General features: G+C 41.1%; 1 protein-coding gene across 1 annotated transcript; it reads right to left on the reverse strand.

Annotated features, from left to right (window-relative positions):
- Window positions 1–6,792: 6,792 nt before the first annotated feature.
- On the reverse strand, window positions 6,793–9,447 carry LOC121054220. Its single transcript, XM_040523300.1, has one exon. It carries the CDS (start codon window positions 8,855–8,857, stop codon window positions 7,184–7,186), a length of 1,674 nt encoding a protein of 557 aa, XP_040379234.1. The 5' UTR covers window positions 8,858–9,447; the 3' UTR covers window positions 6,793–7,183.
- Window positions 9,448–13,706: the final 4,259 nt, after the last annotated feature.

The following is a 13,706-nucleotide window of genomic DNA, read 5'->3' on the forward strand; positions in this document are numbered from 1 at the left end:
CTTACTTAGGTACTCTAATTATTCGTTCTATTTTTATCCCTTAGCAAACGTGCACATTAATATTACAGGATCAGGACAAGATTCCTGTATGCTCTATCATAGTAAACAGGAACAGCAATGAATCATACACGTTGCACAAATAATGAGAAAGCCAAAAATGATGGGTTCTTTTACATATACTTCGTAGCTGCAGGGAACAGTGGCAAGCAGAAGAAGAGTAATTAGTAGCATATTTGGCTGGAGATGATGAGCCCTCGTGATGGTAGGGTTCATTACTCAATTAAGCGCCGGATAAAGCTCATGAATCATACATAATCATTCATATCCAAGGGCACGCCTAGTCCTGATTCCAGGAGGCAAACACATGATGCATCATCAGAGTTTTTTCAAGACAATGTCAAGGCAAGTCTATGCTTCAAATCATCATAGTATATATACTTCCGTTCCATTTGTTTTAATGAATGTTTAGGACATGTAAATAGTCTCCATTGGACATGTGTGAACATTGTTTTCCATCTATATATCATTCTTTTAAATTATAAATACATTAAAGTATTTTTGCACATTGGATCTATTTTCTCGGTGGTGTGGATGTGCCTCCTGTTCTTCTTAGCCTCTTAGAAAAGCGCCGTGTTCCTCTTACCGGTGAAATCTATGGTGGGTCTACTTGTCAGTAACTGTTTATGATGATGTCGTAAATCGGATTGTCCCTAGCCATGGGTGAAAATGGCTCCAACCATGGGGAGGGGGCAGAGGAGCCCCACTGTTTGTCTCCAAATGCAGGTGCCTATTGCTGCAAGATGCAAGGTCAGGTTAAAAGCTGGGAAGGGAACAAAAGTTGCATCACGGAGCATGATTAGTTACCCCCCCTAATGGTCCAAAAAAAGGGACACTGCTAGTTACTACTGTAAAGGGTTTACACTCACACACTTACACTGGTTGGCCAATTGGCATGGCGCACAGACAGAGGCACCATGATTTCTCTGATCTGAACTTCCACTAAATGTACATTGAAGATTTCATATATTTCACCCAATCAGGTTTCAAAAAATCCAGAAACTGAAAAGCTTCTTAACCTCACCTAGCGTTTGTTTGGAGAGTTTCTCCCAGCTGTAGCTTTCTCATAAGCTCCTTCTGCCAGAAGCTGCCCTAAACGGTCCACAGCTTCTGATAATATGTAATTTTGAAAAATGAACTAAGAAGCTAAAAGCTGTAAAAGGTGAGTTTCAGAGTTTTTCTAGATTCTTAGAAACTGACTACCAAACAATTGTTTATTAGAATCTAAAACTCTCAGCCACCCAGCCTCCTCGCTTGCTTCTGCCTTCTGCAATAATGGCAGCAGCCCAAGAACTCATGAGCTGCAAAGATTGCTACAGCTACTGTTGTCCTACAGTGTGAGGTTCAGAGAGAGCCCCTCATTGACTGCTGCCACTGCATCTGCAATTGCACTCTGCACTGCAATTGCAAATTGCATTTGCAATTGCCATCACATGGCCACAGCTTGGCATTGTCTCCAAAGCTCAGCTCCCCATCCAACAAGCACACCTGCCTCTTAAAACACTCTCTCCCTCCTCGCATTTCATGTCCTTTCTCTTCTCTCCCAGGGCCAAAAAATCAAGCTGGTCCGGTTCTTCTTGTGTCCCTGCAGCGTACGTCTCAGGGATTGTATATAGATACAACCTAACCGTATGGCTATGGATGGACCATTGATTCCTCGTCCTCTGCCGTCTGCAACAGTGCAACGAGCCAACGACGAACTGAATATGAATGCTGTCTAATTAACCCAGGACTGCTGATAAGTGCTGAAATGCCCGATCTTGGTTAAAAGAATGTTCAGAGATGGTTTTCTTTGTTGTTTGTTGTAGGGCTGAAAACGGAGCGGATAGTTTCCGTCCGCTCTGGAAAAAAACGGATATGGAGGTAGCTCGGAGCGGATATTTTTCGGATAATTCGAATACGGATACGAATACGGATAATTTTTTCGGATACAAATACGAATACGGTATGACAGTTTCCGACGAATACGGATATTCCGACGGATATCTGCAGATTGTAATGAGCGGATATCCGCGAACACCTAAAATCAGTTCAGCCCGCTTGATTCCAGGTCTGGCCCATCAAGGCATCAATCAATTTACTACAAATTACTTTTGTGCTATTAGATTATCAGTATTTGTTGAACTCATTATATGCTATGGAGTGGACTTATGTCACTTATCTGTTACCCATGAAACTAAATGTAACGTGTTTAATCTATGATGAAGCCTAAAATGACCACTATCTCGATTAAGTTAGCTATATATATGTGGTGTTATTTGTCTTTACGAACGGTTTGATTGGTTTGTATGTTCCGAGAAATATTTGTTTTCATATTCGTGTTCGATAACATCCAATCCTTATTCGTATTCGAGATAATTTGTATTTGTTTCCATATCCGAGATCTTCGTATCCGTTTCCGTATCCGCCTAAAAATATGGAAACAAATACGGTACGTGTATTATCCATCCGTATTCGCTCCGTTTTCCGCCCTAGTTTGTTGCACTGAAAATGCTGGATGTGCAGCCACAATTCTTGCTGTGAATTGGGGTGTGAAGAACTGTAGAGAAAGAGTTTGTTGGGGTGTGAAGAACTGTAGAGAAAGAGTTTGCAAACAATGTGCAGGTTTCATATGTCTGGAACTATATGATTGTGCTGAGCTGGAAGGTCTGGAAGCACATCGGCATCCGTGATGTGATGCCCATGAATGAGATGACAATGGGACTCCCAAGAGGAAATTAACGTGTGTGTACTATGTACTAGGAAGAGGTGAACTCGTTGGGCTCCACAAAGCATGGATGAACTGGACCAGGAGTACCCACCACTGTTTCAAATTGCCTCGTCAATCAAAAGTTAAGGTAGGGTGAGAGCAGGCTACCTGACCAAAATTTAGTAACAACAGAATTTTTATCAAAATTTTGGTGACCATGCATATATAGAAAATGGATAAAACATATCTCCACCTTATAAAAATTTGGTAATATGGAAATTTTGTGTTTTCTCATGTCCTAATAGTTGATACCTTAACTTGACAGCGTGAAGATGCTATAGTAAGATCAATCCCTTTATAAGAGTTATTATTGGCTCCATTGGACATACCGACACATAATATGCCAATGCAATCGTTCCTTCAACTTTATTCTCAACTTTCTTCCTGGTTTTAACCTTAATTTCTTCGTGTTCGTCGGTTTGCACTTGAAGCCCTCCATCATCACCATGAGAGTATGAATCTCTTTCTAGTTTTTTGGCCGCGTTCGGCTAGGGCAACAAGTTAACTTAACCTCTCGTTTTCCATGCGAACGTTTCCTAGACTACTAAACAACGTATTTTTTATAAAATTTTTCTATAGAAAGTTGTTTTAAAAAATCATATTAATTTACTTTATATTTTTTATAATTACAATTAATTAATCATGTACTAATCTATGTTTTCCGTGCCGAGAAAGTTAACTTACCCACCCGTTACCAAACGCAGTCTTTGTCCATTAAGCCTTTCATTCCGCTCACAAAACGGTTGTTTTCCCCCAATTCGTCTCAATCGACTCCTCTACCTGTCTTTAATATCTTTATGATCTTGCTCAAAAGCTTCTTAAGATTAAACTGGCCGGTAAGGTAAATCTCTCATGTTGATCACAAAAACATGTAAAAAATATTGTCAATGACCTTGAAGAATTGCTTCCTTGTTTAGATAATTTTTGAACTAATTTTTGAAGTCTTTCCACAGCTCACCACCGAGTACAGATTTTACTTCCCTAGCTAGTGGATAATTGTTGCCAAACTGTAAGCTGGGAGTAGTTTCACAGAGAAGCTCTGATCAAAGCTGACACTGCCTTTTAACAATAGTGGTAGTTGGGCAAGCCATGTACACTGCAAAGGCAAAGCTAATTCTGCCATGCAGCAAGCAGCATCAGCACGTGTACTACTCCCAAGATCTGTGGTCTCATGTGTCCTAATTTGCCTCCTGCCCATGTTGAATTTACATTACTAATCCAATGTACTCAAATACGGTTGCACCTATATCAGAATGCATTCATAATCACATGCATTGTTGTCATCGTGTCGATCATGCATTAAGGCTCTTAAAAATTTACTTGGGATCGATCAGCAATTCGAGATCAGTTCCAGGCTCAGATCAGACAGCTTGTTCTGAATTTGTTTTCTCCATAATCTTTATTTCCGAAATTCACTCTTGTTTAGATAATGTAAGAGATCTTGTTGAGAAATGAAATTACACCTAGCCTCTGCACCTATCAATATACACACAACAAAAAAAAAAGAAAAAAAAAGGACCTAAGAAGTTTAAAAAGGATACAACTACTCTAGATCAATGCCTTTGATAAGGATCTGACAAATATATAATTGTCACTAACATATGAATCGGACCGGACGAATTGATCCTAAGACCCTGTTTGTTTCCCTCTGATTTTTTTAGCTCTATCGCATCGAATGTTTGGACACTAATTAAAAGTATTAAATATAGACCATTAATAAAACCCACCCTGTACTCTGGACTATTTCGCGAGACGAATCTATTGAGCCTAATTAGTCCATAATTAGTGAATGTGATGCTATAGTAAACACTTGCTAATCGTGGCTTAATTAGTTAATTAGGCTTAAAAAAATTGTCTAATGAAATAGTCTTTATTTATGCAATTAATTTTTTTATCAGTCTATATTTAATACTCCTAATTAACGTCAAACATCCGATGTGACAAAAGACTTAAAAAGTCTCTGGATCCAAACAACCACTAAATTTAGGCTTGCACCCAACGGAAATTTTTTAATCTCATAAATTTGATGAATTCATCTCTCTGTTTTTCTTTTTGGGTGTCAGGCCAGTCACTCCAACTTAAATTAGTTGCCAGTTCATTGTACTTGTAGAATGGCAGGTAAATGAATGAAGCAACGGGATACCCGGTAATTAACAGAAGTCGTCCTAGATCTCCTGGATCATAAAATCATTAAGTGTTTCCAACGTTGCCGGACCACGATGCTAAACATGATGAGCTTGCAGCCCTAAATGTCAACAAATACTGCGAACGCATCACAAATTTACAATAAATACTCAACCACACCTGGTAACTGCAATCAAGCTATGCAAGTACCATTTCTTCCAAAAAGTTGTAAAGATTAAAGTCTAACAATTGAATTATTACAAAATATGAGTTCATTGCTACAGTTTTGCGCATTAATGTAACTGTACTTTGAGTAATAGTTATTCAAAATCTATAGCGTTTGACCTTTCGAAATCAAAATTCACCTTATAAAATGAACGGAGTAGAAAGCAATTGCATCGCAGTGTTTGGTGCATCAAATGGGACTATTCATGCTGATTGCAAGGGAATGGCCAAACGAGATGAACCAAACATGTGAGTTAATAGACAAGCAGAAGGTTACTGAATCAAAGGAATTATATATTCCCACAGATCTTTCATATTTAATGCAGTTGACTTTTCAACATCTGTTTGACTACTCATTTTATTGTTTTTAATTTTTGCAAATACACAAAATTATAAGTCAGCATTAAAGATACTTCAACAATAAAAAAGTCACAAAAATAAATAATAATTACGTATATTTTTTTAATAAGACGAGTAGTCGAACGTATCCAAAAGTTGATGACATCAAATATAAAAATAAAAAAAATTGTAGTAGTATATCTGAAATCCAGATGAAAGATGCCAGAGACGGCCATGCCAGGCTATGCAGAACAAATCGTAGTAAAGTAATAAATCAGTGGTTCATGTGTAACTTGAACAGGCAATTGCAGAATTAAATTCAGAAGCATTTGGCTCTTAATTTTACTACTTGCTACAGAATATACATGATGGGGACGATACTTGCAGTCCTGAAGAATGCATTGCAGTGCAATGATGTTTGAGGCTCGTAAAATATATGTTAGCACGGGAGCCACAAATGCAGTGTGTAAAAAGAGTCAAGAGGGAGTTTTAAGAGCCCAACAGCAAGTGATTCTGTAGCCCATTATTGTCCCCTGTCTGCTGCTTAAAAAAGCACCAAAAAACAGTTCTTACATTTACTGATTGCTAATGAATGTTACTGTGTATGCTTTACCAACTTGCCAAAGAAATGAGCAGCATATGTGTCTCTGAAACCAAAGGGGATCATATGCTGGCTGCTGCAGAGTAGCAATCAGTTCATGTCAGTGTGGTACTGTAGCAGGTTGTATTGATGATTCATGGTAGTAGTTTTGAAAATGAAATGTCCAGCATTTGAAATTTTTTCCCTATTGTCTTTGTTGCAATGTTAATTATCATATGTACTCCCTCCGTTCCATATTATAAGACTTTCTGGGTTTGTCTAGACTAATTCATCTATCAATATATATGTTTTGTATATATATCAAGATTCATTACCATTCAGATGAATCTAGGTAATGACAGAAAGTCTTATAATATGGAAGAGTGGGAATACCTTTTAGCAAACAATGCTGAGCAAAAGTGGAAATTCCTTGAGAGAAGGTAAACTAATTGACCTACCAACTAAACTAGTCACTTTAGGGTATATAGCTATAGTATTGTTTGCCTTTAAGATGAGTGGGTTAGCATCAACGTCTACTACTAGTCTGATGTAATATAAAATACTCCCTAAATTAATGGATATTGTCATACCTTTGAGTAACAAGATATTAGTTTTTCTCAGTTTGCTTTTTGGCAAAGTCCAATGCTGACGAAAAACAGGGACCAAGGCAGTTACTTGATATTCATATAGTCTGAACATTCCATATGCAAGAATTCAGTAGGTAAACATAGGATTAACTTTATGACTTCAGTAGTACCAAATACCAAATAGGATAATCTCAACTAGTTATCCACAAACATGTCCTACTCCTACCAAATACACAATGGTGAAATTCACTAAGGCACAAACCCCTTTTGGACACTTCAGATTGCTCATTTGCTTGGCACAAGATTCATGTATGTACAACTGCATTAGCTAGAGCATATCTCAAGTGAACAAAAACAGTGGGCAATCCTATATTTTTTTTCATCTATGAATGATAGATGATCTCATGTGCAACTTGCACCCAAAAAAAGAAGGAAAACATCCAAACAAAAACACAAGTACCCTTTGAATTTTCATATTCCTTGTACACTATGGAACCAAGCAGAAAACCTGACCTTGGGCTCTTACTGCAGTTGCCACTCCATACAATCATCGAAGTCGAGGCTGCTAGAGCAGTCCAGGAGCGCATTCTGCTGCTGTTCATACCGGCAGATGTAATTCAGCCCGACAAGCAATTCGCATATCACTGCCTCTGTCTTCTCCCGGTCCGCGAAATACAATGTCTGAAGAAGTAGCACATTCCCCTTCAGCACAATCTGCTGCTGCTCAAAATTCCTCTCTGCTTGCCACCGGATCATGTTGTGAGCCATCGGAGCAAGCCATGTCAGAGTTTTCTCGAGGGTCTCCCTCCAATCGTGCGCAAGGAACGCGTCGTAGATCGCCATACTCTTCACATAGGTTTTCAAGCTCTTCCTCAGTGCTGCCCTCAAGCTCGACGGCAACATCTGGTACAGATCATCCCGGGCCTCCTCACCAACAAGATGTGGGTACCGGAGCAACTTCTCAATGATGATGACGACGTTCGCATAGTGCAATGCAAGCGCTGAACCGCCAATTGTGGATGCCGGGGCTAGCGATGTCACGGTGCTTTTCGGACCAAACCGCGCCCTTCTCCCAATCTTGCCACTCTTGGTTGCCGTCATCGACATCCCTTGATCTCCACTGAATGGCACAAGCATCCCAGACCTGATTGTGCTGATGCAGCTGGCATCCTCCAAGAATTCATCCTCAAACCCATCCTTCCATGAAACCGAGCTACTCAAGCTCAAACACTCCATGAACATTTTGCCTGGACTTGCTCCACAATTCGACCGAAAATTCACTGAACGCGGCGTGTCCATATCGATTCTGGCAATCGGCCCCGATTTGGCGTCGCCGAAATTGGTCCTGACATAACCTGAATTGTTCGCTGAGACTGGGCCGGAGAGCTGCCGGCTTTGGTCGCATTGCCTTGAGCTCCGGCCAATGGCCAGCAAGTCGAGCCCTTGCATTGGGTCGCCGAAGACGAGGCGAATGCGGTCGTAGATGGCGCATACGCCGCGGGCGAGCAGGAGCACGGCCTTGTCGTAGGTCCAGTTCCAGAGCGACGAGTCCCTGAGGCGGCGCACGTCGTGGCGGCGCCACCGCGTGCGCTGCTCCAGCGCGCGGCGGGCCTCGTCGGTGGGGAGCTTCCGCGCGGACTGCTCGAGGTCGGCCAGCGCCTCCAGCTCGGCGTAGAGCGCTGCCGTGGCGGCGGCGAGGCGGTCGAGCTTGCGGACGAGCGCCGTGGCCTCGGAGGGCGAGGCGACGGCGAAGGCCGCCGCAGCGGCGTCGGAGCGGCCGGCGAGGAGGTCCGCGTAGACGTGGTCGAACCCCATGAGCGCCGGGACCGTGCACCGGCGGCCGAGCCGCGTGGCGACGGCGGCGACGCGGTTGAGCGCGTCGAGCTTCTCGGCGAGCGCGAGCGCCAGCAACCGCGCGTCGTCGCCGGGCACGAGCGCGCGCACGGCCTGGGAGCCGAGGCAGAGCGGGCCGAGCAGCCGCGCCGCCTCGGCGTCGGAGAGCGAGCGGTACAGGTTGGCGGCGCGCGACATGGCGTTGGCGACCTCGAACGACAGGATGCCGACCCTCCCGTCGTCCGTCCCCTCCGCCGCGTCGCCCCTGGCGCCGCCACCCGTCACCGGCCTCACCTTCCTAGACGACGACGACGACGACGTCGCCATGGACAGCACCTTGTGCACCAGCGGCTCGGCCACCATGTCTTCCTCCTGCTCCTCAACCAATTTCCTCTTGGAGCACCAAGCAAAGAGATTCACCAAAAAGGCTAAACCTTTGCGCGTCAACCCAGCAAAAAGGAAGAACCTTTCGCACCAAATCCAACCACGAGCAGTCAAAGAAGACGAAACACCCTAGAACCCTTCGCTGCGGATTTGAATTCAAATCCCCCTCCTCCGATTGCTTCGTGTCTCACCACCAAGCAGCAAGAAACCAGCAAGTCAGCAGCAGCAATTAATGGCGGCGAGCAGAGATGTCAGACGTCAACACATCACCGCAGCGCCATTACCAAACCCCAAGAAAACAAACAAACAAAACAAGCAAAGCGCCGAGACGAAGAAGAAAAGAAACCCAAAGGGAATTTCCTCGGGCGGTGTTGCAAAAGAAAAACAAGGCAATGGTGGGGAGGAGGAGCGCGAGGAGGAAGAAGAAGAAGAAGAGGTGGTAGTGCTACAGCTAGCTCGCTACGCGTAGGAGGACGCCATTGAAATCGATGTGCTGCTGCTGCTCGGCGCCTCCAGCTCTTCGCTGGTGGGCATTAAATCGCCATAAATCGCAGCGGAGCAACGCAACAAAAGGCAAGCATCTCTCTCTCTCTCTTCTCTCGCCTCGTCTCGCCAGCGTGGTCGCCCCTGGTAGTGCAGTGGGTAACTTTCCCGGTGCCTTTTAGCATGTCCGCGCCTTCCCACCCCACGTCTACGCGCTCTCACCGACATGTGGGGACACGGGAGAGGGACCCCCTTGTCAGTGTGGTTGACTATGTGTGGGGTAGGATGCGGTGAGGGGTGAAAAAGTGGTGTCATGGGAGTGTCCTGGTAGCAGTTGCATTTGAAAAGTGGGGGTGGACTTTGGAGCAAGTAAACAGTACTACTGCAAAACATCAGTTACTATATTTTAGGGCTAATTTGGAATGAAGGGTTAAAAAAACACCTGAATAGAAAAAAAAACATGGGATTTAGAATATGATTCCAACTTAATCATATGAAATGTCAATGTTCACGGTAAAATCGTTCTACTTCCGTCCCGAGATAAAGTCATTTTTCAGCTTTTAGATATAAAGTTTTGACTCTTCGTCTTATTTGAAATTATTAAACGGTATAATGTTAACAAGTGCTTTATCCCATTATAAGTTTTAAAAATATTTTTTGTGCCGCGTCCTTACATATCGCAGAAGTTTGTTTAACTTATTAAGTTTATTTCTTTTTTTATAAAATATAATTTATCCATTATATGCTACACAAACTATTTTTGTGTATTGCTGTTTTAATGTTAATCATCTTCATACCCTATTAAAAACTATTTTTTCTATTATACTTTGCGTAAGAAATTCCTTCTGAAATATACCACACATAAGTAACTTTTAACAAAATAAATAAATCAAACCATTCAAACAAACTTCCTTATTATGAAAGTAGACTACATACAAAATTTTCTAACTTTGTGAAATTTCTAGTGGGGCTAATCAATTATCTACTCTTAGATGAATATATAAGGGCGTTTTTGGTAATGTTTAAAAATATGCCTAGTCAGCTAGTCTGATGGTATGTCGTACAACAATAGACAAACTCAGCGTATATTATAGAAATGGACACATTTAATGCCAAATCGTTAAATTGGGGCAAAGTCGGTGGCATGCAATAGATTTTCCTTTGGATTTTCGGCATTTTGCGGTCATATTTTTCAAGCTTCTAAATGCTATGTTTTGCTTAAGTTTTTAATATGAAAGTTTCTCATATGAGTTTTTAAAATTAGGATTTTTTGCTTCATAGTGCTCCATCTATTTTATGCTATAATAATTTCTAGCCCTACATATATTTATTCCTGGATCAATTGATATGTTTCGTATGTGTGTTTAGCATCTATATTCAAGAAATGGCTAAAAAAATTTATAAGATGAAACATATATAATTAAGTTAATTAAGTTGCTTACATGCTTAAATAGTATTATACAAAAAAGATAACTATTAAATGGTGTTTGGGACAAGGGACACCATCGAATGTTTGATACTTATTATAAATATTAAACGTAGATTATTAATAAAATCCATCCATAATCTTGGACTAATTTGCGAGAAAAATCTATTAAGTCTAATTAATCCATGATTAGCCTATGTGATGCTACGGTAAACATGCTCTAATTATGAATTAATTAGGCTTAAAAAATTCATCTCGCGGATTACTACTCATTTATGAAATTAATTTTTTTATTAATCTATGTTTAATACTTTAAATTAATTTCCAAACATCCGATATAACATGAGATTAAAAAATTTAGCCACTTCTAAACAACCCCTAAATTCATCTTTCTCACCACCACCGTACTATTAAAACATCAGGTAGCTAGTACTTACTGACCGGTCCTTGGGTTTGTTTGATATTTTACAAATGGGTCTACTGGGTTTTTGAGGTGGGCCATACTGGCTGAATCTTTTCTGGCATGTGCCGTATGGCCTCTAGTGAATAGTGGTGTGTGGGTGTGTACACGTGTTGATGAGTGTTTACGTGACAGAATGGCAATTTGGAGGCGATGTTGCTTTTAAAAATCATTAGGAGAATGACACGCCAACTTGACTGATGTAATTAAGTTATATAGTCTAGGGACACCCTATGTGTTTAATTAGCTGAGAGCTAATATATATAGGGTCAACCGGTCAAGCAATCCGTTGATCACGGCTTGTCTGAAAATGTGGAAATTTCAGTAAAAAGTTACTTATCTTTTAATAAGGAATGAGCTCTGTTAGGGGCATTTTCAGATCGCATGAATTTTACCATGTCCTTGCATTAAACAACTCAATTCCTTTAATTTTCCAGTGAAAATCCTCCCTTAGACCGAAGAGACCATCATGGTAGTAACATTTTTTTTTAAAAAAAACTTTCTAAAGGATATATTAATCATTAATCCGTCATCCTAACACTCCATCTTGTCAGTCCATCCATTTCAATATAACCCTATCTCCATCAATTTCCCAATGGATGAAAAACGATTTTACATATATGTGTGTTTTGATTGGTTGGTTGGAAACTATTGGCATTAATTTTGTTCATCCACCTTGTAGAACACAAAAGGAAAATATGGAGTAAATTAAGAAGTGAGTTTCTAATAAATTAGTTGGTGGAGCTAGCTGTTGATCGGTTGCTTAATTTCCTGGGGTTGGGTAAAACAAGCATTTCGTCGTCTTTAATTTTGGCAGCTTGCTTTATTTGGATGGTAAGAAATGACTAGTTAATGATAAACCAGTGGTTGACCCAAGTATTGATTAGCTTATTAAAAGGGTAACCTTTAATTCCTGCAGTTAAAAGCAAAAGATTTCTCTCCTAGAATCAAAGTTAATCCGCACAGATTGAGTGCAGTAATTAATCACTTAAAATTTACTCTCTCCTTGGGAGGATGAGCATTGTTTGAAAAGCTGATTGCGGTTCATGATCTGCTCTCACAATTACGTGAATAATCTATTATATGACCTCCGTTCTAAGTAGATGTTTTGGTTTCTCTTAATTCTTAATTCACACGCTCTGCGTGCTAGGTAATATATAGCGTGTGACACACCACCATCAATCCCTAGCCCGCACCACCATCACCTGTGCATCCCACCTATTAACAGGTGCTACTTAATATTTAACTTAGTGAAACAGCACCAACACACCCTATGAATATAAGTTAAGTTTTAACTTATATTCTGAACATGCCCCGCAAACTGTATGTCTTTCGTAAAAATTTAACTCAAACACGCTGCATCCCCACGCATGTTGTGCACCCATTTTTACACAAAACATAGGTCATGTATAGCAAATTAAACTTTAACTGAAACACTAACTCTATCACACGCACACATATTGAGTTATTTTATAACTGACACGCCCACCAGCAAGCGCACGCATCACAATGTTATACTATGCAGTTAAAGTTTAACTTATCGAACAACACAATGCTTGCCAAACATATGAGTTAATTTTTAACTAACACACTGGTAGGGGGTTGAATGCGCGATGAAAGTTAATTTTTAACTTTGTTTCATGGGTGGGCCATTGCAGTATAGTTGTTTTACGGAAACGGATCTTCTGGATTTAATCACATCAAAACCAACGCAGTTACCACCACACACAACTTTTTGGGCAATTCATTTCCATTGCAGTTCACGACAAACACTACCATCCCCATTCCCCACATCTGATTCTCGGAAGATCGCCGGTGCCACCGCATTTGTTTGCACGACAATCTTTTTCTTTCAATCAAGGTTGTCTGGCAAGTTAGTAACAATATCACACCCACTCATTCCTTTTACCATCACACTGCTTCTGTATGAACAAGGGTTAATCGGTACCCATATTTTTGCTATTCTAGCATACCGTCCATGGAGGTCACCGGAAAAATGCCGACAACGTTGAGGAGGATTCAGTTTATGGACTCGCAAAACAAGTGCGAGGTCATGTTTCCGCAAACCTTGGCCAATGGCGGGCAATCTTCATGAATGGTGTTTGAGATGATGCAAAGAGGAAGCCCAGACAGAGATAGTGCTCTTCGTCGTCCGGTGACAGCGAAGCAGGCGATGATGTAAGCACTAACTTCCCTCATCTCCCCTCTTTCCCGGACGATTGTATTTTTAGCGCCTTGTTTTGCTGCAAGGCCACAGTGGGTTCAGTTAAATTTTAACTGACACGTGTTCTCCCGTTTGTACACAGTCCATATGATGCACACGTATTTGATAGTTAAAATAGTGATTAATTTGTCCAAGATTAACAATCATTGCAACTCAACATCGTGTGTGTAGCAGCGTACGAGATGTTCACATCCTATACTGCTAGTTATTTTTTAAAGTTATAGTCAGGTATATC

This window comes from Oryza brachyantha, chromosome 4 (genome assembly GCF_000231095.2).
Source record: "Oryza brachyantha chromosome 4, ObraRS2, whole genome shotgun sequence".
NCBI classification, from domain to species: domain Eukaryota; kingdom Viridiplantae; phylum Streptophyta; class Magnoliopsida; order Poales; family Poaceae; genus Oryza; species Oryza brachyantha.

What these genes read in the sequence shown, in the direction of transcription:
- LOC121054220 (XM_040523300.1), bottom strand. Translation starts at nt 8,857, where the DNA reads ATGGTGGCCGAGCCGCTGGTGCACAAGGTGCTGTCCATGGCGACGTCG.